Source organism: Heterobasidion irregulare, assembly GCF_000320585.1.
Source record: "Heterobasidion irregulare TC 32-1 unplaced genomic scaffold scaffold_04, whole genome shotgun sequence".
Lineage (NCBI taxonomy): Eukaryota > Fungi > Basidiomycota > Agaricomycetes > Russulales > Bondarzewiaceae > Heterobasidion > Heterobasidion irregulare.
Genome location: NW_009258200.1, coordinates 2,933,686 through 2,958,655, shown reverse-complemented (window position 1 = coordinate 2,958,655; position 24,970 = coordinate 2,933,686). Strand labels below are relative to the sequence as shown.

Sequence of the window (24,970 nt, the reverse complement as noted above, 5' to 3'; positions counted from 1 at the left end):
TCTCTATTCATTAATACCGATTTTCACATTCTTTTTTTATACCTTCCTGGCTACTCTAGCCTTAATCTGTGGCCTTGGACTTTGACCGCCGCTGTGACGTGGGCCTTACGTTCTTTCATATACCATTGATTTGTTATCGGCCAGTGTGTTTGCAGAGCTGCTCTCTCTTGATCAAAGCAAGTAAACCGTTCCTTCCAAATATACTGGTCAACAGTGTTTGTGGCTCTTTCGGTCTCATATGCATATCGCTGCCAAGTAGATGCCGAAGCGTGGCGAGCCACGGGAGCTGATGATCTCAATCGCCATATATCCTATGATATTCACAATGCGCATGCATTTATTTCCTCTAGGTTACTCGAACATCAATCTTCAAACTTATACACTATGATATCGAAGTGTATGAGCAATATCAATGAAGAGCGGCACGGTGGGAGCACTTACCACATGCCCCACTGCTTGGCTTGGTCGCAAAGACAGCTTCCGTGAACGCCTCCTCCTCGAGACTTTGATACGCCGGGTATGTCGCCTTCAATTTCGCAATGAACGAAGCCACATTTTCCTCGGCGACGAGGGAGACCGTGCATCCGCCCCATCCCGCACCTGTGAGCCGGCTGCCAAACGCCCCGGCCTCGCGCGCAATCGTGGTGAGCTGGTTGAGCTCCGGACAAGAGCACTCAAATAAATCAGTGCAGCTGTCCATGGACAGATTCATCAGATCGCCGAGCTCCCTGAGGATATCCTCACCCGAGGTGGGCGCCTTGTCGGCGCGGAGGCAGATGTCGCGGAATTCAAGGACGCGAAGTGCTTCAGTCAAGACATGTTTCGCGCGCTTGTAAAGCTGGAAATGCGTCGCTTCCACTAAAGAGAGGGGGATGTCAGGATTCCCCAGGCAAGACGTGTGAGTGGGAGAATGTCGACTCGCCGTCAATCCAAGACAGATAAACTTCTCTGAATTCCTTCTCACCCATTCCGCTCCATTCAATCATCTCTTCCATCGTGACGCCTTCCTGCCCCTCTGCCTTTCTCGGCCTCAAATTTTCCACCTCGACTACAGCCTTCTCCAATGTTTCCTTTAGTCCAGTGTCATCCTCTGTCCAACCGCCCTCTGGTTCGCCACCTGATTTCCCGACTACTTCACGCAAGGTAATACGCTCTTTGGAGCCCATGGAGATACCCAAACGATGAGCCAGCACGCGAGCAGAAACGAGCGTCTCGACGACACGCAGGTTATACCGCGTTCGAGCATGGACGGCCTTTTCAGAGACAACCAGAGAATTGGCGATAATGAAGACCGCGCGAGGAGGCAATGCCACCGTGGGAAGCGATCCAGATGCTACAGACGAGGAGCCCGGGAGTGGAACAGGAGAGGCTGCTAGACGGGGGTAGAACGTGACGTAGAGAGCCGAGGCAGGCGTCGAGATTGCTGATGCAGCCTGGTCCATACTGAAGGATTGAGCTCGTCAGAATTGAGATTTCGCCGACAGAGTCAGGGCTCACCCTCCGCTGTTCACGCCTACTCGTTGCTCATTTTCGATAGCCATTTCGACGAGAGCGCCTTTGGTGATACCCGCAAGTTTGTTATTTGCGGCGAGAAATGCAAGCGTTGACGCTACTACCATTGCAGCAGACGATGAAAGACCGGAGCCAGCAGGGACAGTACCTGTTACGAGGAGGTCGATCGGAACAGGATGCCCATTGTATTCTGTCGCAGATGGGGGGAAGAAATGGTTCAGGACACCCTGTATCAAGATCGAGTAATCAGTACTTTTCGAGTGTTTTGTAGATCGAGATATGAACATAATATCCAGCCTTGACATAGCTCTCCCATCGCAGCTCTTTCTTGTTAATGTCCAGATCCCACTCCTCGAGGTGGACCTGAGCTTCGCTTGGATCATCTGAAACGGACTTCTTCCTGATTGGAGTAAATGAGCGCGGAGTATACTTCTGATACAGGTTCTGTGCGTTGACCGCGCCATGCGTGAGCGAGGTGGTTTGTGGAGCACAAGCGATGAGGATATCACGCTCAATCGCTGCAGGGAGTACACCAAATAGTGCATAGTCGACATGCTCCCCGATCAAGCTGTGAAGTTGCAGGTCAACTGAGATATACGATCGTCCATCGAAAACGACGACTTACTTCACGCGCCCTGGCGCTCGCACAATAAATGTCGGCTTCCTTCCAAATCGTTTGTCAAATTCTTCTACAAGATGATTCCATCGTACACTGTCTCGTAGAGGGTCAGCTGCTGCTCTCGGACGGAACTGGGTACATACGCATGCTTGGTAGCTGTTCCGAGGTCACTGTAGAGCTGTTCGAGAGATGTGTAGATTGGAATCGGTAGCTGGGCGGCCATGGAGGGAGCAAAGTGAAGACGGAGGCACTTTGCTCGCTCAACCTCCTTTTCAGAGTGGAGGTCATCCGTCTCGAAGAGTCCGGCGCCTCCGGGCCGCTCTCCGACTGGACGACCTCGGCGTCAGTCGGTCAGCCTAGTCTCACAGATCTGCACTGGACCTTGGACAAGTATACATGGATTTTGAATCCGTACTGCATGCAGAAAACCTAACTCTAAGTTAAGGTATAGAGCAGGCCTTGTCTGGACATACGCTACACCGTAATTAGACAAAGGAACAAAAAGGTATATACCTGTATATACCCTACTTGCATGTGAACTGTGAGAGCGCACCCATACAAGTAGGGCATACGGTGCTGCCATATGTGCCGGCAGCTTTTTGCTATTCCGGAGCTTTCTTCACCATCAGCTTGACCGCTAGTCCATGAAATACCCTTCGGACCGTGCGGCGCGCTGTGAATCTCTGGGGACTCCTTCTTTAGTGTGATAAGGCATTGCCATTGTTCGAAGCCTTGGAAAACACAGAATTTCTGGCCTGCTTTGTCTGCAACGCACATACTTTCCTGTACTCTCTCCTGCAATGATGGATTCGTGATCACGAGACCATGTTTATGTTGTGAGAATGCAGATGGGGCCCGAGAGGATCAAGGGTTCAAGGAGGCAATTGCAGATGTTCTGGCAGGTGCCCTGACTTGTCCTCTGAGTAGAATAAAGTCTCAAAGCCCTCAATCACAATAGACCATTGTAAGCCATAGAGCGCATTGGAAGGAGATTGAAACATCATGTCCAAGCATGGAGTGTGGAAGACGAACGCACTAGTCTCTGTCACTCTTCTTTACATTCTTGCTAGCCATGCTCGAGTGCACAATCGTCGAAATCCGTCGATACTGACTAGTCTACATCCAAATCACCCCCCTTTGCGGGTAGTCAGGATTTCGAGTTGAATTTGATATATATTCAGACTCAGCCCTACTCACGTGCAAAGCAGCTCACGTGCTAATCTTGGGAAGGCTCAAAATGTGTTTTTGGGCAGTTTTGAGGTGCAAAAAAAGATCGAATTGACTTCAAATGGTAGAAGAGACATGAAGGGATGGTAAGGATATAAAAAGGAGCATGTAAAATGTTGTCTTGATCGGGACTCGAACCAACGGCTGGAGCAAAAAGCTATTAGAGACACCAACTCACCTATTTCGATAAGCAGTATTGTACTCAATAAGCAAAATATATCATGTTGAAGGATTGCATCCCTGTTTTAGTCAGGTTTGGTGATACATTTCTTGCAAACCCCATCTTTTTAGACAGGCAAACACCGAAATCCTGACTACCTGCAAGACCCCTGCATTTGGAAGCAGACCCTATATACACAGAACGACTGTCTTCTGTGATTGGGTCAGCAACGGAGACTAGGTACTGACTATATCGACTGAGCCCAAGTTTGCGGAACCGATCAGATGACTAGCCGAGTGTGACCAATGGCCGAATACCGGATTGCTTTAGACGCTTGAACGTGAACGTTATTGTGCATTGGAGGCTAGTCGAGGAAGCAGACGGGAGATGAGATCGCTCTTTGCCGAGGACCAAGCTCGGCACCGCACGGAGCCGTCGAGCCGCTTGGCGAGATTTAATTGAAGGAGCCTACCAGAACACCGCCAGCAACATCGCGAAGATTCACAATTGCCATCTATCGCTACATCGTTTCGGACCTTCGGTGGAACAGAAACTTCGCATGACGATCTTAAATTCCACAGCTACTGCTTGAAAATTTTTTGGACACCGCTCAGAGTCCAGACAACAGATCGGAACTCGGACGAACGGACAGATTGCTGGCCAGATAGCTTGTGCGTATTGAATCTTCCCCACACAGACTTTAGTCACACAGAACACTACGGAGCACCACCGTTCTGTGTAATATGTCCTTGCAAGGATACATGATGTCACGATGATTGTAGGATGCTCATTGCTCTCCGGATCGTTCAGCGGATAATCCGGATTGGTGTCGAGACACGGCGAGCTTGGGGCTGCCTGGGGTCAATTTATGTATCGAGCACAACATCGATCTCGCATTGCCCGCTGTCTGTTTGTCTGTTTGTCTGTCTATCTGTCTGTCGATATCGGCGGCGATCCAACTGGCTGATGCGATGGTCGTTCGCTGCCGCTGAAGTGCGTGAGTCGGATTCTGGGGACAGTCGGGCAACGTACGAAAACTCGACAAATCCCTTCAAGCTAGCAGTGTTAGAACGTACAGTTCAAGTGTGTTGGGACCTGTAAGATTCCCCGAGATCATGATGCCTCGTGTCCCGCGACAGACTCATCATACGGGTTGACACAATTCTGCGCACGTAATTGTCTTGGATCGAGTTCGCAGGAGAATCAAACGAAGCCGTCGTCATTCCAATTGTACAGCAAAGCAAACGGATAACATTATAGGGAGAGCGAGCTAGGCATACATCGGACTCCAACACCGGTACCTAGAGACGCGAGTGCAAGTATACTGCTACAAATTATTCGCGACGAGGGCGATAACGTATTGGACCCAACATGATATAAGATACTATCGATACGTGGGGAATGGGAACGGGGATCGTGCTGTGTACAGTGACTTGTGGATAGACCGATCAGAAACATGAGAGAATACACGGATGCGTCATGTCTATCGCATCGAAGCGTTCGGGTTTCCGGATGGGTGGACACCCCCAAGGCCGGAGATATAGGTATCCCAGTCTTCCAACCTATTGCAAAAGGTACGGTCAGTATCAAGAACAACAGGAGAGAAGATGAAACTAAGTACTCGAAGCCCGAGGGAAGGTTAGACCACACGTCATGCATTATCTCGTTATCCGTCCCGAACTGCCCGTTTGTGGGCGATGTCATCTCATGCATCCCGGCTGGATACGTACCGGTACCCGACAGTAGCATCTGAGAATCATCTCTGCTAGCGCCGGGGGTCATGCCATCGTATGCATACCCTGGGACCAGCAGTGACTCATTCCTGAACGACATATCAGAGACGGGCGACAGGACTTGTTCCCCGACCCCGGAGTCGGAGGGAAAAATCCTCCTCGAGCTAGTTCCCGCTCTAGAACCTATTTCGACGTGGTCCCCCTTTCCGTTGCTGGGAAGATGCCATGTGTTCACTGATTGATCACCGCGGGCATCGAAAGTGTTGTAGGGCGGATTGAAAGGCAAGCGGCCAAGCTCATCGCTGTGCATCGGAAGAACGGGATAAGGGTAGCTTGAGGTGGACACAGCATGGGAATGGGAGATCGATGCAGAAGAACGACGATGTGACGAGCTGGACGATGTGTGGAATGTCATGGACTGTTCTCTGGAGACACGTCTCGAGCCAGCGATGGGTCTTGGTCCATCGTACAGATTTGAAGACGGGGTCGCTGCAGGAGGCGAATCCCCATAAGTATTGGATCCTGGACTGTCCGAATCTCGTTCCCGCTTCGAAGATGGCGGACTGGGTTGCGGCAACGGCAATTCGCCTACGGAAGCGAGCTCGCAAAGTACATCCCTATGTTTCGGAGGTAATCAGTTTCAGTGAATTCATTTCCGACAGTGATGTGACTCACCAAAGTCGACCGGCTGAGTGCCATCTGTAACGCAAATCAAACATGGGCTAACGATGGGCTTGATCACACATTAAACACACACCTTGTTTCTGCATCCTTGAGAACCTGCATGCACTTGTACACATCTTCCATCTCTTTCGCAGGGTCAATAGACACTCCAGAACGTTTGACGCCCCAAATGCTTAGCAACAGTACAATTCCAGCTGTGAACGCGGGTAGCTTGATAGCAAACATTGTATCAGCATCGACAAGAGAAATCGCGAAAGTAGAGTTTCCAACCTGAAAGTGAGGGACTGGGATCCCCGGAGACCGACGACGCAAAACGTCGGCGACGTGACTACACGAACGTGCAGCGTTGGTACAGATAGCGAGCGACGGAAATGAAAGGGGCGATGGTTTGCGAGGGGAGGGGATGAATGGGCGGTGGATGAGTATCTGGAGGTGATAATAGGTACTGTAAAGGCTAGCAGATTGGACGAAGAAGATACGATGTTCCCGCGTGGGATCCCAACGTACTGCAGCTGATTCAGTGACGAAGTTCGAAGAAACTGGAGAATGGACCTACAATGGTCAGGAACCGAATCGACCCACTTGTTGAGAGCGGAGTCAAGCTCGGCAACGATATGTTGTTCCCATTGCTGCCCGACAAAGCCAAGTAAAATCTTGGACTTATTGATAGAATACTAGATACAAAAGGATCAGAGGAAGCGTATAGAAAGAGTGAGAGCTATCGCTCAAAACGCTTACAATCGTCCGTAAAGCGAAGGCCAGAATCTGATTGAGCTTCAAGAAGCAGATAAAGTATGACATGACCGACGGTTTTCCCGCCGGCTGTTTGAAGGCCTGCTCAGGGTCAGGATGTACCCAGAACTCATCGTCACATTCTGCCGGAAGATCCAGATCGAAACTGCATCAAGATTCAGATCGAGTCCCTGGAAGAAGTATTATTGAGAAATGCTTACTCTTCTTCTTGGATGGCACAGGGACGACCGAGTGATGAACTCATCGATCTGTCCAGAACGACGAGAAGCCTAGAAAAAAAGTTCAGAAATGAAGGCGCCAGACTTCGTTGATGTAATGTACCAGAACGCGCGCTTCCACAGTTCGTCTTCAACGGTGAGCTTATTGCCGTAGACCTTGCGTCGGTGAGCACCGACATCTTGAGCTAAACGGATGCCGACGCCGACCAAGGTCCAACACGCCTGGGGAGAAGAACAGCCTTGCAAAAATATGACAGATAACTAACCCAGCATACGACACAATTGATGAGAGGGCAAAGAGGAGACACTAGAATGCTACGCACAGAATACATCTGTAGATCGTACAAGCATGGTGCAGAAAGAAGTGACTTGCGGACCATCTGTACTTGTGCAAAATATTTCCAGCCACAGGAATGCCACGAGTCCGTGCCCTCGAGGAGCACGCGTGGGTCGGAGGAGAATCGTGAAGCATTCGCACAGACCAGCAAGACGAGCCCACCAAAGCCATCGTCACGATGGTAGAGGCCTTCTTCGATGCCCTTTTCGAATAGAGGGCGATAGAGGAGGCCGGTGAAAAAGTTAATGTGCTGAAAGAAGAGATCCACGAGATCTCTCAGAAGATCAGGTTCAGGGAACTTAAAATTGCGCCGTTCGGACTCAAGATTCGATCGTTCCCACTAGAACATATTGGGTGAGTATCGGCGGTGGAGGAAGTAGAGGACGTCATACGGGATGTAAGTTCCAAAATTCGGGCCTTTTGCTTCCCAAGAGGTTGATAGCGTTCCCGTCAGGCCCCTTCCCCGAATACTCGGATTTAAGATCCATCGCAGTCTTGACGAGCCGCACGCCGCTTGACTTACCGAAGAAGCGGTTGCTCAGAGGGTTGATGGAGAGGTCCTTGAGATGATCCTGCAGCAAATTAGTCTGAATGAGCTCGTCATCACTCGACTCAAGATCCGCGTTGATGGTTGGACTGGAGTGCGACTTGGACCCAGTGGCCATGGTGCTAGGAGAGGGGATGCGGCCAGGAGTCGCAGTCTTCACCACAGAAGAACCGTTGACATTTGACGCGGACCGCTCACGGAACCAGGCCTCTTTTGTGAGATTTCCGCCTAGTTCTTGAGTGAAATCGGCATCGGGGCATAACTAGCAGGAAATAAGCGACAGTAGTGGTGAAGCGAAGGGGGGAGACATACCCTCTGCAAAAGCCCTTCCATCTTCTCGAGGCGTGTCTCGAGGCTCTCCACATACCTGCGTGACCCCCTTGTGAGTTTGATGATCCATGTGTAAAAAGCGTCACGAACCCTTTCGGCGGACCTCGCTTCTGGACGTGGAGTGAATTCACGAATGTTCATGGAAACGATGAGAACCGACATTACCTTGGCAGCCTCATTGTAAGTGCACTCGAAGTTGTAAGCGATACAGTTAGAACAACGGTTCCCAGGCATTTGTCCTCCATCGCCTGTCGCGGACAATCTGGTGGGGTTCGGTGAGGAAAAGTAAAAAGGAGTACCCACATCGAACTGGACACCAAGTCAGCGGGTAAAATGGGGGATGTTTGTGCGGAACATACTTTTCTTTCGCCGACAGATGTCGCATGCTCTCTGAATTCTCCTTTTCTTCAAGCTCTGCGAGGTGCCGTTCTCGACGTCGTTTTGGTCCTCGTCGGCGGAGGACATGGTGAATCGATGTGGGGGACGGAGGAAACTATGGAAGGGGATATGGGAGAGGGAGGAAAGGCAAGGAACGTGAGCGTTAGATATTGGGCGATGCAGTGGAGGGAGCAGTTAGGGGTCCCATGCCGAGTGACGAATGCAGGGGGCTGCCGAAGCCTGTGGCGGCGCTCTGATCAAATACGGCCATTCCTGCCTCATTGGTCCGATCCCTTGACTCAGCAAGATGGCCATCCGTACCCTTCCGACCCTCGGCCCGCTTCCCCGCGTGCCTGCACACCGTCCCATCCCTTGCAACCGCGTCACCGTGCCCGGTCGATAGATGGCACATTCTGCCTCTAGCCGCCCGCAAATCATCCATCCTTCAAAGGCTGCATTTCAAACAGACCGCACACTGTCACTGGACCGCCGCACACCTATGACCGCATCGAATGGGATATTTCGAAGAAGCTAGTACCAGCGTCACTCAAACACGTAACGGGGAGCAAGCACAGAAGCCGCATCGGTGGGAGAGACGGGACGGCCCCAGGCAGCCTGAGAGCGCGATGAGCGCACGACCGACGAAGATTTGGTATTCTTGTCTACGGTGCCAGCGGCCATCAACTGGTGACACCATGTCATTGTCCGCGCAACATTCATCCGCGTCGCACCTTCAGAACCGAAAGAAGAGGAGCCCTCATATACCTCAAAAAAGTAAAATAACGGACTCACGACACGTCCGTCCCCTCGAACGCCTCGACCCCGAACCACTACGTGCTTCGATGTGGGAAACGATCCGGGATGCATGCAACGACATCTCCGGAAGGCTGCATTCAGGGGAAGTATGGGGAAGTACGCGGACCCAAATTTAGGCCCTTTCGACATTGCGCTCTCAAGACATTCAGCTTCGACGCGTGCACTCGCACACCCAACACACTCCAACACAGCGCAACATTCGAAGCCCCGATCCCGCTGCCGAGAACGATGACTTCCTCGCAATGTCTCTAGCGCTCCCGGCCAATGGTACCCTACTGTTATAGCAAAATACGAACATCGGAGATGTCGGGAATGGAGCAGCGCACATCGGTCCTAGTAACACTATTGTAATTAGCAACGAAGGACGCGACTGATCCAAAAAAGTTCGTCCTGCTTGACGAGTTGTACCAGGATGCGTCCATCGAGCAATTAGCACCTTCCCGAGAAAGTCCCTAAGTTAGATTAAACACTGCGTAGCGTCGGAACCTGGAGGACAATGGCATGGACAATACTCCCGAGGAGCCGAACCCGTGCAGATCTATACTCGCAGAAGAGTGGAGAAGAAATAATCAGACCCTCAACCTGCTCATCCGCCGAAGGACACGTCAGTGTCAGTGCTTACATAGTGCCCAATGATGCCGACACCGCCAGGATGATCCAGGACGATCTCCTCAATCAGGCCAAGCAATGTAACATCAACTGCGCTAGAGGCGGGTAGACGGATGTGAATTCCACACAAGCCTAAAAGAAGCAAATTAGGGCGAGACCATCAGCAGGAAGAGATGGCAAAGAGGATGCTATATGGCGGTCCGCCAACAGCTTGGTTCTCAATCCGACCGACCTCCCCCACATAGAAAGACGGGTTGCAAGTCGTAAGCAGGAGGTTGTCCTGTTTGAAGATAGTTTGAAGTTTGAAAATCTGGCATAGCTGAGGCCTGCCGAGGCGCACAGGATCAGTAAACGTAGATGGCGTCGCTTCTACCGCTGTACGGATCCGGGTCCAGGGAAATGGGTCATCGCTACCGAAAGCATTATTTTCTCGGACCTACATGGTGCAGGGGCCGAGACGAGGAGTAGGTCGTTCCGGCGTCAAAGACGGTAAGAGCTATGAACTTGCCAAGTCTAAGACAGGCGGTGATCATATGGAGATACATGTATGTAACGGATACAAATCGGCCGGTATCAAACAACACGGACAGCAACGAGACTAAAAGGTCATCTACTCGGCTCAATCTACAAGAATAGAATTGAGTAGATAAGGCTCGGATGGACAGATGGGGGACGTACACGGTATGTGTTTTCCTTTGCCTTTTTTCGAGGGCATGGATTCGTAGGCGTTTCGATCGTCACCATCTTCCAGCTCATGAATGACACCCCCGTTTTCAGAATCCTTCATACGCAGACCATTGCCATGCGATGGTGCATGCGGTGGTGTTCTGTGTCCGTGATGGTGATGGCCGTGACGGTGGTGAGAAGTGCGGCAAGGCCCAGAGTCCGAGCCCGAGTCCGAGTCCGAATCGGAAGAATCTTCGTCTGACGACTCGTCGAATTGCTTCGGCCTGTGGTAGATACAGCATACTATGCGCGAAGTGACGGTGCGGCATCAGCTCGAGCATAGGTGCATATGCAAGGCATCATGGCACGCACTCTTCGTCTTCTTCTTGCCCATCCCTTCATTATCAATCACGTCTTCCTCCCACGAGACTCTTTGCTGGTTGCGATGAGCTCCTCGAAGGCGCAGGGGTCCGACATCATGACCGTTGCCGTTAGAATCATGTCGAGAGCTTTCAGGCTGAGTATCGTGGAGAACGAGGGTGCGCGATCCATCGCTGGGCGCCGATGTTGAAGGGCCGTGAGCTACGGTGTGGGACATGCTATATGGATCAAGACGTGTGCTTGCAGCTGAGTGGCAGAGAGAACTCAGAGAGAACGACGAAGATGAGGGCAGAATCAAAGCGAAATTACAAAGTTATGACCAATCGAGGCTAGTTACCCTCAGTAAAAACGGAAATTCAAGTGAACGTCATGCCCAGTCAAAAAAATGGTATTTTGTCATGTATCCGTCATGAAAGCAGTGCAGAAGTCATGTGAAAGTTGTGTCCAATTTTGGCAGTTTATGACTTGTGCATGACTTTTCGCGCCACTTTCTTGACGGATACATGACAAAAGACCATTTTTTTGACTGAGCTTGACGTTCACCTGGATTCCGTGTTTACTGAGAGTTAACCGTGAGCGACGTCGCTAAGGGGAGTCAAGGGGCCTGCCTCCACTGAGCGCTGTTAAGCGCCGCACAAGTCCGAGAACAAATATCAGGGTTTCCTACTCTCTACCATGTGTATGTATGACAAAGTATCGTGATGGTGCTACTATCAAAACATATTCATTATCGTAATCACGGAAGTGCTGCATCATGGTGTCGAACCCGCGTGCATTGCCGGGTCTGTTTCAAAGCTGCACATGCAGGAAGGGCTTCTCTGCCGGATATGTAGACTCCAAATGACCCTTGCTCTTTCTCTCTTCGACTTTACTGCGAGCAGCATTAGCCGTCATCGCATTCTTAATCGCTTTATCATAGCGATGATTCGCTGGAAGAACGGTGATCAGCATATACAGACTCGATTGGAACATAGAATGCGCACTGTACGCTTCTGAGGCATCCCACAGCATGACCCCACCGAAAGAGTCAAATGTATCCTGACCATTCGTGGCATAATTCTCCAGAGTTCCGATGTCTACATATCCCTCTCCTGCAGCATTCGCGCTAGCCGCTGCACCGATGTATACCTTGATGTCCGGATTCGCAGAGCCGGAGCGCGCCCAGTCATCCCTCAATGAAGCAAAGTGATAAGTTGCAAGCTCTGATACAATCTCAACAATCCTACCATGTATTAAAATTGTAATCCTACGATGAGTATCGTAAGCAGCCACACATGGGATTTCGAAGAGGGTTCAAAAACTCACGTCGGGTTGATCGAGGCCACAATAGTTGTTGTCTATGAGGCAATCAAGGAGATGAGGATGTCGACGAACAAGAAAATCATAGAGGGCATACAGAACTGTACAAAGACAGCGTCGAATGACGCGGCATTCAGAGCTGCACCGATGTTGGCATCAGGAAACGGGCATTGAGGAGCAGCCGTAACATAGTATCTGTAGATCCATCAAAATTCAACATTGAACTAATGGAAAGGACGGACTACCTACTTCTTCGATGCGCCGCTAGCATGTGATCTGATTCGATTGACAAATGCAGAGTAGTGATTTGGTGAGCCACTCTCTATGTCTAAATCGACACTTGGAGCTGAAGGTCAATATACAATTACTCGCACATGACAGAGAAACGAGGCTCACCCGTCGAGGACTGCACTGCCAAAGGGTCTCGTCGTGCTCGACCCGCCCAGAAACTCATTCCAGATCTTGTTCGCGAAGTTCTGCGCAACTGTCGTCGACGAGAGGCCTACCTGACCGGTCCCACCTCCAAGACTGAGCGTCACAATCTTTCCTTTCGCCTGACATGCCTCGATCTGAGATGCCATGAACGAGCAGTTGGCGAGAGCAGTTCCAGGAAAAACACTGTCATCGTACTGATTGCATATCTGTTGACCGATGGCAAAGTTAAGATACGCATAGGTACACAGACACGGGAGCTTACATTGGCAAAGTCGATGACAGGCTCACCACCTGTGCCGTTGAAGATATAGAGGAAAGCCAAGATGACGTTGTCTATCGTTGCATCTGCACAGTAGGTAGAAAGTTGTTTTTGGTTGCCAGCAGAGTCCTGTCCCCAATACCTGCAAATAGTGTTAATACTTTGTTCGCCTGGAAAACGTGTGCTGGCGTACACAGCAAGCTACAAAGCCCCGGAAGGACGGAAGGATAATGTAAGTGGGGAGCCTAATTCCAAGGACGGCGTGCACATACATTATCGTTGCGAGTGATGTCAAACGCTAGAACTGCGATGGAATGATAAATGAGGGCTAAAGCAAGGAACACAAGGGAGCGTGTCGCGACTGCAATCATGACCATGCTATGATGGATAAGAAGAATAAGCAGTAGAAGATTGGGTATGAAGCCGCTGTGTGAGGGAAGCTCTTTTATAAGTCGAGGAAAATCACCACGTCCTATGACCATTCTCCTTTCCTATGCAAGTCGCGTCTTGCGCTGTAGCAAGCGGAGATACTCGTAATGGACGAGGGAGAACTACAAGAACGATAGAGGCCACGCAGGCTAGTTACGAGACGACCTCCGGCACTAAAGCACTGGAGGCAGTCATGAATGAATGGAGAAACGTTGGAAGATTGGGAACACACGAAGAAAGTCTCTTATCGACTACTTCCGTATATGTTTCCGCGGAAATGATTGCGATCTAAAGCTGATGACCATCTCAGAATGCAAAAGGTTCATTGGCACATCTGAGGCAGGCAAATGACCGTGACTCGCAGTTTCAGTAGGTCATGATGATATGCATACAATCATAATGCCGGCGTGATGCAGAGCAATTGACAACTGTAACAATGTAGACGAGACGATAGACCGGACAAGATCTGTAGGTCCAGTATTCCTTACACGCAGAGCAATAGATCTAGGAAGAATAGTGTGTGACCGAACGAGGAGGTTGAAAGAGGCAGCGAGCTGATAGGGATGAAGTCATGTGTAGAGACCTGTAGAGACCAAGCAGGTTCGTTCGGTACCGCTGATTATCACTGTTGGCCAGTCAACTTGAGCAAGTCGGATGGAGACAGTAAAGCCCCTGAGAAGCGACAATTGAATCAACCTTGACCAGGCTCTCCTCTGGACAAAATGGTTGGGATTTTTGGGTGATGAGCATTTAGGCTGAAGGGAGCACACGAAGTTGCCATAGGTGAAGAGGCACTGATAAGACAGAAGGTTGTTTAGATCAACCAGGCTCTGAGAAGATCGTCAAGAGATAGGCCTTCAAACTTTGAGGCCACGGCGCACGTGGCCGGGCAGCCACCAATGCGGGTTCAGCAGTCTTCTGAGAGCTCTGTTGTGTTGGGCAGCCTTATTATTGTCACTATTTAGTACTACAAGATCGAAGGGTGAAGACCCGGAGGGATAAAAATACAGTGAGTGATCAACGACATAGAATGCTACGGAGAGAGCGTCAGGAAAAACGATAAGGTATCTTGGTAGAGTCCAACCCAATGAAAGGAGGGAAAAAGAGTAGCAAGATAATGGCAAAAAATCGAACAAGACAGATGAGTCAACCAACGATAGTCCAGTACCGAAGGTCTCGTCTAAACCAACAAGGATGACAATTGGTGGCCGCCAATCACCCGTAATACACGCTGAAGGATGAGTTCGAGTTGAGTTCAGGATAAGCATAGATGAAGGCGACGAGACGCTTACTGACCCTCTAGAAGTAGTCGATATTGGCTTGAAATCTGATCGACCAGACTCGACGAAATGGTGGAGGACATCCTCCCAATCATCGCGGATATCCCACGTAATCTTGCTTGGAGCGTCAACTTCGACAGGCATCACCTGACTGAGACCCCCGCACTGAATCAACACGACAGCAGCCCCGATACCACCACTGCGCCTGCATCTATCATCGCGCTGCTGGATCTCAGCCGCGACAAGAGGATCGCTGCCTGTCACATAAGCTCGAGGAACGATGTGTGTGCCTTTAATGGTGAATCTATGCACATGCGTTTCAGCGAAGAAAAAGGTATCGAGAACAAGAAACAACCGTACTGCCGGTGTTTGTCTGCGGAGGGTCGGTAGCTGAGCTCAACAAGGAGCGCATGCTGGCGGACATTCGCAGGCACATGCTTGAGCTGAAGTCCCTGGAACCCAGCCCAGCCCAACAACGACGTATGCATCGAAGTGAACTTTCGAAGAAGTTTGGCAAGATTTTCATCTGGATAGTCATCGTTGATGGGTTGCTGTTTGGAGGCCGAGATCTGGGATATGGTATGCTTGCAGATGGCTTTGTGTGTAGGCCAGTGCAGTCTCTGACAGTCCGTAGACTATGAATGAGGGACGTTGGATCAATTCTAGCGGTAGTATTGGAACACATGACTCACGCAATAGTTGGTCGTCATCTGAGACGCGTACCGATCAATGTCAGATTCACAGTGCGAAATGAGCGGGGGTCTCAGACGTACGCAACCACCGCAAAGTCGAAACTGCCTGATCGCTGGCTGCTCAACGATTCCACACTGATCGCATAAACGGAACCCTCTTTGTCTATGAGTGTGTGCAGGGGCGGTATAATAATTGGCGGCAGCGGGTGTCGCGTAGTAGGCCATAGCTGAAGCGATTCTACTCGGAAGATTGAGTTGTGTAGATGAACCTTAGTCTCGGATGATAGTGAGTACTTGCCATTGTTTCAGAGATTATATATCCGCGACAGAAATCTCTATCTTTAGGGACTCCAGATCTTCGTTGTCTCGGACCAGAGCTCAAACAAAAGTGGAGAAACATTGTCTCAAAGCTACGCCCAGAATGTGTTGGAAACGGCCCGTCTTTTTGTGTTGTTCGTCGTCGATATGAAGAGACCGCAAGGGAGATAACTTCTAGGAGATCGGAAGACAATAACGAAGGAGAAGTATGAGCTCGCCCGTACGTGTGCAAAACAAAAAGAGCGAAGCTGAGATTTACTTCGTTACCAAATTTGGCAACTCGGGTTGGCGCTTGTTTCACGGAAAAGACAATTGACGTGGCGCGCTCTCTACCCCAAGCCAACTTTGTTGTTGGCCCTATGACTTACCCGCACAGATAGCAAATATTGCATCAAGCCAATTTCCCTCATATCTCGTCATAGCGGAAACGTATATCCCAGTCTTAATTGTTGTGAACCGCAGAACGCCAGCTCTCTGGATAATCAAAGCCTAGGACCTTTGTAAGTTTCGGACATTGAGTGTTGGGTCTTCAGTAAAACTTCGAGAGTGAACCTAATTCTTGTGGTCTGATCAGCGTTACGCATTCGTCCTTAGAACGGCCATGATGGGGGCACTAGCCACGTATCCTCCTACACCACCTCTGAAACATGTCAAAGTGGTGTATGTGGGCAAGTCGGAAGTCATACCGGGATCATGAAATTTGCTCCTATCTCCTCGAGCCACACGTTCGTTTCCTCATTGCATTCGGTATATGTGATCCTTGATAGTATCTCTTTAATAAGTTTCGTTCCGCCCTTGGACCGGCCAAATCCAACCCCTCTTTCGCGTTCGTATCCATTGTCTCGCAGTTCTCCTGACTAGCACGCAGGTACTGTCACGAAAACACTGACTCGCTCGAAGACGTTTCGTACGTCCCATTCAAAGGCATTTGGCGCCATCATGCGGATAGTCTTCCTTCCGGATCCAGGTCTTCCAGATGACTGAAGCACGGATCCTACAACCAGTCCGTTACCCATGGAGGAACGCCTTCTTCATGGCGTTTCGTAACAAGTCCACGCTTTAATAATTGTATACTCCGCCCTACATGATTCCAAGTGCCATCCAGTGTTTTTATCGAGCAATTCTCGTCGTGAGTGTTTAGATTGCATTTCCATACTACCTCTTTTCGACATTGTTTGTTGGTGAACCCATTTTGCATGACCTAACAAACATTACGATGCTGCCATAGACTCCTGTTGCTTCAACACAGTATTATGCTTCTTAGTCACGATAGCGCGAGTATTCATTTTGAGAGAGGACACCGACACCACTCGCATCATCTGCCAGCGACGTTTTGGGCGATCGGAAAAGTTCATAAGGTACTCTTTTCAATTGACAGACATCTATATCTTCTGATCGGTAACCGACCCTGGGTGTCGTGCAAAGTCATGTTAATAAACATGGCTAATGATCCGCCCTCAAATGCTCTCGATCTATTAGAAGCATAGCATGATTCGGCATAGAACTGCAGTTGGGTTTGGGTGACCTGTGTCTGATCAAGAAGATCACGCCATAACGAGCGAATGGCCATCTTTCCAACCGCACGTTCCTATAGAAATCTTCTCCCAATCAGCGCCGAAGCACGCAATTGAATGTCTGATGCACCGGAATTTTTGCTAGTGGCCATGTCAATCTTCCTTCTAATACTATCACAAGGCTATGCTTGGCATGCCACGGCTGCCGACATGGTCATTCAGGTGCCTACACTCCTCGTTTCGAAGACACATTTTGAACCCTAAGACATCACTCCACTTAGACCTTTTGACGTATGCGCCTCTGCTTCAAAGGGGTAAAGGAAGGATGTCTTGCTACATATGTTCGGGGATAGCTTTACAGTAGTGCTACACGCTATCAAATGGATGATGTCTCCTGTCAATTCTTTGTTCAAACATATTGCCCAAATCCCGAGATGATGAGAAGACATTTTATGCAACCAATAGCTGCGCCAAAAGGCGCTGAGATCTACTGATAGATGTGAATATTACACAAGCCAACATAGGTTTATCTTGGACGACAGACACCGCGCCGTCAATAAACCTAGGTGAAAATCCAAGAACACAAAGATAAATAATTCATAAACATTCAGATTTGGGATTCATGACAGCCGCCGCCGTCCGATCCCTCACATCCTTCAAAAACTTGACCAGGTCTGTTCCACCGGTCCCTTTCAGAGGGGCCTGTAATTCTTCTGACTCCACACGCTCAGCGTCTGCGGCCTTTCTAGATGGACCGACGATGTACATGGCAACGATACGAATGTGTCCATCGCGGAAACGCTTCAATGAAGAGACAGCATCATTGTACGCCTCGAGAAGTTCTGTGTCATGACTATCGGAAACGGTTTCGCGAAGAGGGCGAGCGGCCGTAGAGAGGTGACGCAAGAAATTGCGATGGTGTCGAGGCATGTAAGTTTGCATGCGCGTAAGGAACGAGATTTTAGACTTGTCCGATTCCAATGACGAGGTTGCAGTGGTAGATGACGATGACGATGGCTTCACAAAGTGATGCCCTGTCAGCGAATTGGAGTGGGAATACTCGTCTACGCCAAGGAATACATCGAGTACATGCACGAGCGAGCTCTGCGCAGCACTAGGGCCAGACAGTTCGGTAGGAGCTACAAGGTCTGGATTGTCCTCCAGTCCTTCGAATATCCACCTTCTCTGCTCAGAGCTCGAGTCGGCACCACAGAACCAAGGCCGGATATCGCTGTAGAATACGTCAGGTCTGCAACCATCGCGCACGGTCATCAAGAGTGCGGCAAGATCGTCAATAACGCGCCCCAGAGCATGAAGGTACTGTGTAATGCGGCGAAGTGCGATGGTATCGCCGACGAACAGCTCGTCCATAGTAGCACGCATGAGGTCAAGGGCCTCGACTCCACGAAGTTCCATACGAGCGCTGGTGAGATAGAATTCTTCCTCGTCCCGTGTCCCCGTGAAAAGGGTAAGACAACGGAGATTATCGAGTGCCGGTGCTGGTAAAGGCGTAGAGTCGGTCGGATCGGAGAGTGGGGGTGATTTGAATGCCCAGTTGTAAAGCACATCATCGGAGTAAGTTACCACGGGCGGTAGCTGAAGTTGGGCAGATATTTGAAGAAGTGGGACTGTGATCGGTGCCGGGATGATGATTTCCGAGGAGGGAGAAGGGGGAAGTGAGTGAATGTAGAAGTGCATCGTCCATGAAAGGACGTGGTGCGCCCGACGAAGCATCAACTCTGACTGATTCAATTTCGAAGTCGGTATAATAGGCATCTGCACCAAAGCGTGCATGTGAGTACTGGTCTGCGGCGCTTGGACGGAATTGTAGCGGACTTACCTCCCGAATGTGGGCACGCCATGATTCAGACTGGTTTCTCTCATCTTCCGTTATTCCAGGCTTGCGCCCAAGCTGAAGCCTCCGCACCTGGGCATCGTCTAATGCCTGCTCCCATGCCTCCCATTGATCTGACAAGCGGATCAAGGGCGGCTGTGGGGGCATGAACCCTGTTCGTGTGTCGACATCGAAATCATGAGCGGCGAGTGTGGTAGTGTCAACGACTCCAGCGGGTGGCCCTAGCTCAACATCAGGGCGAGGAAGATTCAAGAAATGATTGGATATCAGTTCGAAATGATCCATGGACGACGTCGAAGGTGAAGAACTGGTGAAAACAACAATGGTTCGAATATTTTATGCAGTCGATCATGTAAATTGCCTTACTAACTTTCATTAGTAAGTTCTCTACAGCCAACGGCCCCGGTGTGATCGATACGATTGCACCGAAATTCGCGATCAGTATATTGGTCCAATCTTGGCAATTTTGTCGGTTTCTCTGCAGATTGCTCCTGAGTTTGGATGCCTTATAGCCTCTAAGAAGCTCTAAGGACGCCCTGACCAGGGCCTCGTCTATAAGCCTCGACTATGTGGATGACATTGCAGTGACATTGTCCGCTCGGCCTGCTGAGTGCTCAGTACCGAGGATGACGATGCGCACCCGAAGACTAATAAGACAATTTATTACTGTACACCCAGAAGAACGAATGCCACGAGGCATGATCACAGCATGCATCGGCCACTCTCCTAATCCTTTATGTCTCTAAAATTTTGCTCTTTACATCCAGATCGTCTGCTTCGACATTCTCAGCAACGATGCTGCGTTCATCGGAGCCGATCCCGGAAGAGCGCCGTTCGTCGCGCCGTTGGAGGAACATCGTGCCTGTGGCAAAACACACTGCATTTGATGATTAGTATGTCATCTTGAGGGTGACAGAAACAACAAACTCATGCTCAAATTGATGCAAGCAGTTGCAACGTTGCCTTTGAACACCCTGTATCATCTCGAAATCAACTCTTTTAAGTGATCGGAGTGGCTAGTTACAATACATACCGCGGTTGTTCAACTTGCGGAAGAATGACTCTAGAGATCTATGTTAACAAAAACACGTTCCGACGATCAGATTGTTCCTCACATCGGAAGCCAAGCCTGTGTATAGCGGATGTCAACGGCGGTTGTATATGTAGGATGCTTACACCGACCTGGAACACATATGCCCACATATTGCATGAGGCGACTACGAAGGCACGTTCTGATTCGCTGGCTATCAGTCAAGGCGGAAGTCAGGCACGAACAGGGGACTTACTTTCATTGTCATCTTGTGTGAGTTCATTCGCCCATGTAAGTATAAGCCCGGACAATCCTGCAGCGCAGAGTGTCTGACGATGACATCAGAATTGTTGGGAAAACCACTTTGCGTATGAGCTCGTACGAAGTAATAGAACACCCAGCGCCTGGGGAAAAGTTTAGCACGCCCTGATTTAGGCTCGTGATTACGATATACGAACCTTGCAATGTGCGAATACAGAGGCGTTGCTGCTAAGACTATGTAAGTCACCATAGACCAGGTCTGAGGGATGAGACGATTTTAATGAAAGTCAAAGAACATGTACGACTTCAACTGACCCCAGCGAACAACATTGGTGGCCAGCGGGCACCCACTGCATCGCTCCACCATGCATACGCAAGAGCTATGAGAGTGAGTACCTTGTCAGCACCTTCAAAAAAAAAAGTGAAGACAGGCGCACTCGTGATTATTTGAACTGCATAGATACCGAACGGATATGTATTGATTTGCGCGACGGTATAGACGGTGTGGTCAGATGTATTGAAGCTCTTGAGCCTTGTGAATTTCTATGTCATGAATATGATATTGATGAGAATCATTGGGAAGGGCGTACCAGAATGTCATAGATGTATATCCACCACCCCCATTATTGAACTGTGTCACGTATCATTCATCATGTCAAGGCTGAAAGATAAAAAGGCGACAGACAAGGACATATACTAGATGGGGCGAAAGTTAGATATCACTTCGCTTATTATGGTTGTCATAGGGCGCACGAGGAACAAGCATCCAGAGATGCCACGTCTTGAAGAATCCTAGGACCTTATTGCATATGCAAATTATCAGCAGGAGACCGCGAATGGAGAGAAATGGCTGGTTGTAAAAAAACCCCGTCTGTGAGCCAACCTTCTTTTTCGTGAAATGAGAAGGTCGCCTTCTTCCCGCCTCCTCCATACGCCGTTTTGAGATCTCAAGATGCTCACTGGAGAGTAAGAAGGAAGGCTTGGTGGTTGAAGGAAGATCAGGCATGATGATGAACCCGAGTAGGGCGATGGGAGCAGTGATGACGCCGTCGATGATGAACAGCCCTGTGCGTAGTATCAGTACTGAAACAAGTAAAGTACGTGCACGAACACCAACATCTCCAACCTGCAAGTCCGTGGACATTATTGAGCCCGTTGTACGCACCCTGCCGAGATTGGTCAATGAATCATGAGAATACAACTAGAATCAACCCTGTACCGCCTGCAAAAAGCCGCTGAACATCGATCCAACAGCACTGGACGTCTGTAAGTCAGACGGTGAGAGTTACGAGCCGTCACAATATACATGGCATGCAGAACGCACATGAAATATACAGGCTCTCTTTGCTAGTTCTTCTTTCTTATACCAACTGCCAATAACATACTTTCATAGCACGTCTCATTGCGATATCTGGGTACATGGAGCCGAGTACTTACTTGCATTCCGGGGTAGAATGTGGATTCGGCAAGTCCAACAAAGAAGCGAACGACCACAAGAGTTGTGAAACTTTTGCTCGAAGCGAGGACCAGGGTTAAAATGCTCCACAAAAGTTCCATGGCGGGAATCTGGTCATCGAACTGTGTCAGATCTCCTGGACGATACTGATGAATGATTTCGTGATAGAAATTCACCCAAAGAGACGGCCGAATTCGCGTAATTAGCAGGCTAAAATCATGGTCAACACTGGTTTGCAAAAGACAAGAAAGCCCGCACTTGGAAGGAATTTGTCCGATCACATAACCGCATGTCCACGCCGTTGTGATATAATTTAGCTCATTCCCGTGTCTGCGTTGAAGCGGTTAGATACGATTGTACCACGATATGGACACTCACAAGCCAAGACTGCGAGGAACAACAATGAGTGCGATCAAGACAAAGTTAAGTTACGCAGCACATACTCTTCTTGCATTCCCGATACATATGCATTCTAATTTGCGGCGATAAAAAGCTAATAATGAAGGTGTTGAAGAGACTCACCGTGATATTCTGTTGGTCTAAGTTTTTGCTGAAATAGGACAACGCGGCGTACGTGATGAGGCCAGCATCAAGCCTTCGCAGGAACTTGCGCTCCTCAGGTGACTTGTCCCACGAGTCCCTAATCTCCTTTCATCAGACCCCCTCGGACCATCCGACGGGTACGTGTGAACAAACCAGATGTAACTACTCCAAGACCGCGCTTTAGTTGGAGATCTGGGGGTGGACATGATGAAGATGCAAAGTGACCAAGGGGGCAAGATGTCCTCTGGACGAGCATGATTGTACTCTCCGCAGCGGCTTTTACGAGTTGATGAATCTGCTGTGGTATGCGATAGGCCATGTCAATGACACCACGTATAGATCTTGCACCCGAAGGCACAGAAAGGTTCGACGCCAATCCACCTGATCAATAAGCAGAGATTCAGGAAATCGAGCAGAAAAATATATCGCAAAACATACCTGTGAGCATGCCATTGCACGTCAGCTGGCCATAATTGGCTGCCATCACACTATATATGTGGGAGTCACACCATTCAGAAGTCATATGAGGTGACGGCGATATAAGGATCATGAGTCTGTGCTATCTATGTCCGTCGGTGGAGTTGTTACAAAGGGGCTCCGATAACTACCTGTAGAGGACCGTTGGGCAGCGGCAAAGTGGAAGGATCGGCGCAAGCAGCGAGCGTGTCATTAAGAAGCTGTATGATGTGCTCAAGCTTACTGAGGCGTGTATCCTGTCTTGTGAGTAGAATCGTGCCAAACGCCAGGCAGTCAGGGACACAGAATGCATATAAAAGTGAGAGGATTCACAAATGGTGACGCTCAACTTGGCTTTTGCCGTAAACGGCGAAGAGTTAAGATCTCTTTAAAGCACGTGATGCCTGCCCCCGTTTCCCTTGGTTAGTTTGTTGCACTTTTGTTGCTCGTGGCGGCCACTCCGCGTCTTGCTTGGCTGACTGCCGCACCCACTAGGTTCGTATTCCTTCGTCGCAGAGACAAAGGTGCGCTTTATTTGAACAATTTAGCTCGTACGCGGTTGAATCAGCGGCGAATTGCTTGCAGGAAGATCTCGATTGGGCGGAACTAGTCACTCTCGATCTTGCCTTGTACCATACACCAGAGGGCAAGAAAGATCTTGCCGCCTTTCTCATCAAGGCCCTGCGGGAAAAGGGGTTCTTCTACGTGAAGAACTTCAATATCTCTCAAGAGGCGGTCAACAGGCAGTTTGCGCTAGGGAGAGAGCTCTATGAGCTACCTTTGGAGGAGAAGCTCAAGTACGTTCCCCAAGGATTAGGTACGTAAATTTCCCAGAGACTACCTTTCATTTCCCATATCTCTGGCTGTGAAGATGAGGGTCAGTTCAATGGCTACGTTCCTGCCGGTCGTCGACTGTGCGTACGCTTTCCTATGAAGCTGATACTTCGTTGGCATGATTGCTCTGACACTTTACGTTGTCTAGTTTGGAGCCCACTGAAGGCATAAGAGATCGCGTAGAGGTCTATAACATTCCAAGTATGTCGGTCCCTATGATAGCATACGAGGATGTGATCTGAACTAATCGACACAGAGTTCAATGGTTCTTTCAAGCATCAGCACCCCAAACTCATCCAGGATCACATCGAGGAGATCGAGCAATTCGCTAGGGTCAGCTTTGCATCTTCGAGCTGTGTGAACTTGCATCGCTTATATGTATGTTCGTCAGGCTCTCCACAGTGAGGTCTTGGATCGTCTCCACGTTCTTCTCGCCATTGCTCTCGAGCTTCCTGAGGATTACTTCACAAAAATACACCAATATGAAGTAAAGAGCGAGGTAAGCTGATTGCTTCACCATTATACGGTTTTCACCTAGTCACATCGTGTTCAGGATCATCTCCGCTACATGAAGTACGGTAAGATGTCGCCGGAGGAGAACCAGAAACTCGGGAATATTTGGGGCGGCGGTCACACCGGTATGCTCCATTTATCGGTTTATCAAAATCCTTGGCTCAGTGCATCGTGAAGACCTCGGGTCGTTCACCCTTCTCTTCCGCCAGCCCGTAGCAGCCCTTCAGATTCGCGACCCCGTTCATAACCAGTGGAAATGGGTCAAGCCTCAGGATGCTACATTGACTGTCAATGCCTGTGATGCATTGTCTTTCTTGACTGGCGGCTACGTCCAGAGCACGGTTCACCGGTAAATGAATCATCGTGCTTCTCGCAATAATCGCACAACGCTAAGATCGTCTTCAGCGTCGCAGCCCCTCCGAAAGACCAGCAGCATGTTGACCGTCTTGGGCTGCTGTACTTTTCTCGGTAAGGCGCCATCCTCATGTTCCGGCGAGCTTAATAATATAGTCACACGATCCACATTGCAGCCCGCACAATGATATTCTTCTCCGCACTGCTCACGAATCGCCAGTGCTCCAGCGTGAAGGGTTCACCCAAAACGTATTCGAGAAGTCAGGAAACCCTGTTCCTACCACCGAAGGTCAGCCGCCACTGACCTATGTCACCACTTAATGTGGTCGTACTGATCTTGCCTTTCTAGCGTGGACGTTTGCGAAGCAGAAATGGCAGCGCACCAAGGGTGCGTACACGTATGACCCGACGTTCAGAACCGCGGTCATTTTGCCTGGCTATCAAGAGAAGCTCTACGAGTGAGCCACGCGGG

General features: G+C 49.7%; 8 protein-coding genes across 8 annotated transcripts; 1 reads left to right on the top strand and 7 right to left on the bottom strand.

Moving 5' to 3' along the window:
* Positions 1-288: 288 nt before the first annotated feature.
* On the bottom strand, positions 289-2,415 carry HETIRDRAFT_439818 (uncharacterized protein). The gene is made up of 7 exons (XM_009547455.1): positions 2,275-2,415; positions 2,138-2,224; positions 1,798-2,080; positions 1,498-1,739; positions 923-1,443; positions 442-858; positions 289-382 (listed from the first exon to the last, which is right to left on the bottom strand). The coding sequence occupies exons 1-7, from the start codon at positions 2,352-2,354 to the stop codon at positions 363-365; spliced, it is 1,650 nt and encodes a 549-aa protein (XP_009545750.1). The 5' UTR covers positions 2,355-2,415; the 3' UTR covers positions 289-362.
* Positions 2,416-4,748: 2,333 nt separating this feature from the next.
* Positions 4,749-8,665, bottom strand: HETIRDRAFT_439816 (uncharacterized protein). The gene is made up of 16 exons (XM_009547454.1): positions 8,480-8,665; positions 8,424-8,429; positions 8,286-8,368; positions 8,211-8,230; positions 8,103-8,157; positions 7,636-8,052; positions 7,230-7,583; positions 7,010-7,167; positions 6,889-6,957; positions 6,674-6,833; positions 6,492-6,609; positions 6,206-6,441; positions 6,009-6,145; positions 5,927-5,950; positions 5,140-5,868; positions 4,749-5,080 (listed from the first exon to the last, which is right to left on the bottom strand). The coding sequence occupies exons 1-16, from the start codon at positions 8,583-8,585 to the stop codon at positions 5,002-5,004; spliced, it is 2,751 nt and encodes a 916-aa protein (XP_009545749.1). The 5' UTR covers positions 8,586-8,665; the 3' UTR covers positions 4,749-5,001.
* Positions 8,666-10,542: 1,877 nt separating this feature from the next.
* HETIRDRAFT_165784 (uncharacterized protein) lies at positions 10,543-11,187 on the bottom strand (the record flags this gene model as incomplete). The annotated part of the gene is made up of 3 exons (XM_009547453.1): positions 10,543-10,547; positions 10,602-10,892; positions 10,962-11,187. 3 exons carry the CDS (start codon positions 11,185-11,187, stop codon positions 10,543-10,545), a joined length of 522 nt encoding a protein of 173 aa, XP_009545748.1.
* Positions 11,188-11,759: 572 nt separating this feature from the next.
* HETIRDRAFT_109187 (glycoside hydrolase family 18 protein) lies at positions 11,760-13,340 on the bottom strand (the record flags this gene model as incomplete). Its single annotated transcript, XM_009547452.1, has 10 exons — positions 11,760-11,899; positions 11,954-12,141; positions 12,197-12,216; positions 12,276-12,307; positions 12,367-12,464; positions 12,519-12,608; positions 12,666-12,910; positions 12,967-13,105; positions 13,157-13,164; positions 13,236-13,340. 10 exons carry the CDS (start codon positions 13,338-13,340, stop codon positions 11,760-11,762), a joined length of 1,065 nt encoding a protein of 354 aa, XP_009545747.1.
* A 982-nt stretch (positions 13,341-14,322) lies between these two features.
* Positions 14,323-15,652, bottom strand: HETIRDRAFT_474648 (uncharacterized protein). Its single transcript, XM_009547451.1, has 5 exons — positions 15,446-15,652; positions 15,365-15,382; positions 15,033-15,307; positions 14,689-14,976; positions 14,323-14,623 (listed from the first exon to the last, which is right to left on the bottom strand). The coding sequence occupies exons 1-5, from the start codon at positions 15,587-15,589 to the stop codon at positions 14,608-14,610; spliced, it is 741 nt and encodes a 246-aa protein (XP_009545746.1). The 5' UTR covers positions 15,590-15,652; the 3' UTR covers positions 14,323-14,607.
* Positions 15,653-17,793: 2,141 nt separating this feature from the next.
* On the bottom strand, positions 17,794-19,336 carry HETIRDRAFT_417390 (uncharacterized protein; the record flags this gene model as incomplete). Its single annotated transcript, XM_009547450.1, has 2 exons — positions 17,794-18,972; positions 19,037-19,336. The coding sequence occupies 2 exons, from the start codon at positions 19,334-19,336 to the stop codon at positions 17,794-17,796; spliced, it is 1,479 nt and encodes a 492-aa protein (XP_009545745.1).
* A 786-nt stretch (positions 19,337-20,122) lies between these two features.
* On the bottom strand, positions 20,123-22,547 carry HETIRDRAFT_58302 (major facilitator superfamily; the record flags this gene model as incomplete). The annotated part of the gene is made up of 18 exons (XM_009546400.1): positions 20,123-20,283; positions 20,338-20,410; positions 20,536-20,601; positions 20,658-20,722; positions 20,780-20,865; positions 20,933-20,973; positions 21,028-21,038; positions 21,096-21,141; positions 21,226-21,407; positions 21,460-21,508; positions 21,562-21,606; positions 21,667-21,726; positions 21,780-21,908; positions 21,975-22,008; positions 22,057-22,128; positions 22,218-22,270; positions 22,321-22,438; positions 22,495-22,547. 18 exons carry the CDS (start codon positions 22,545-22,547, stop codon positions 20,123-20,125), a joined length of 1,344 nt encoding a protein of 447 aa, XP_009544695.1.
* A 650-nt stretch (positions 22,548-23,197) lies between these two features.
* Positions 23,198-24,960, top strand: HETIRDRAFT_451065 (uncharacterized protein; the record flags this gene model as incomplete). The annotated part of the gene is made up of 12 exons (XM_009547449.1): positions 23,198-23,219; positions 23,293-23,321; positions 23,383-23,614; positions 23,669-23,711; positions 23,780-23,832; positions 23,888-23,964; positions 24,023-24,130; positions 24,185-24,269; positions 24,322-24,493; positions 24,550-24,612; positions 24,675-24,787; positions 24,848-24,960. 12 exons carry the CDS (start codon positions 23,198-23,200, stop codon positions 24,958-24,960), a joined length of 1,110 nt encoding a protein of 369 aa, XP_009545744.1.
* Between the last annotated feature and the right edge of the window lie 10 nt (positions 24,961-24,970).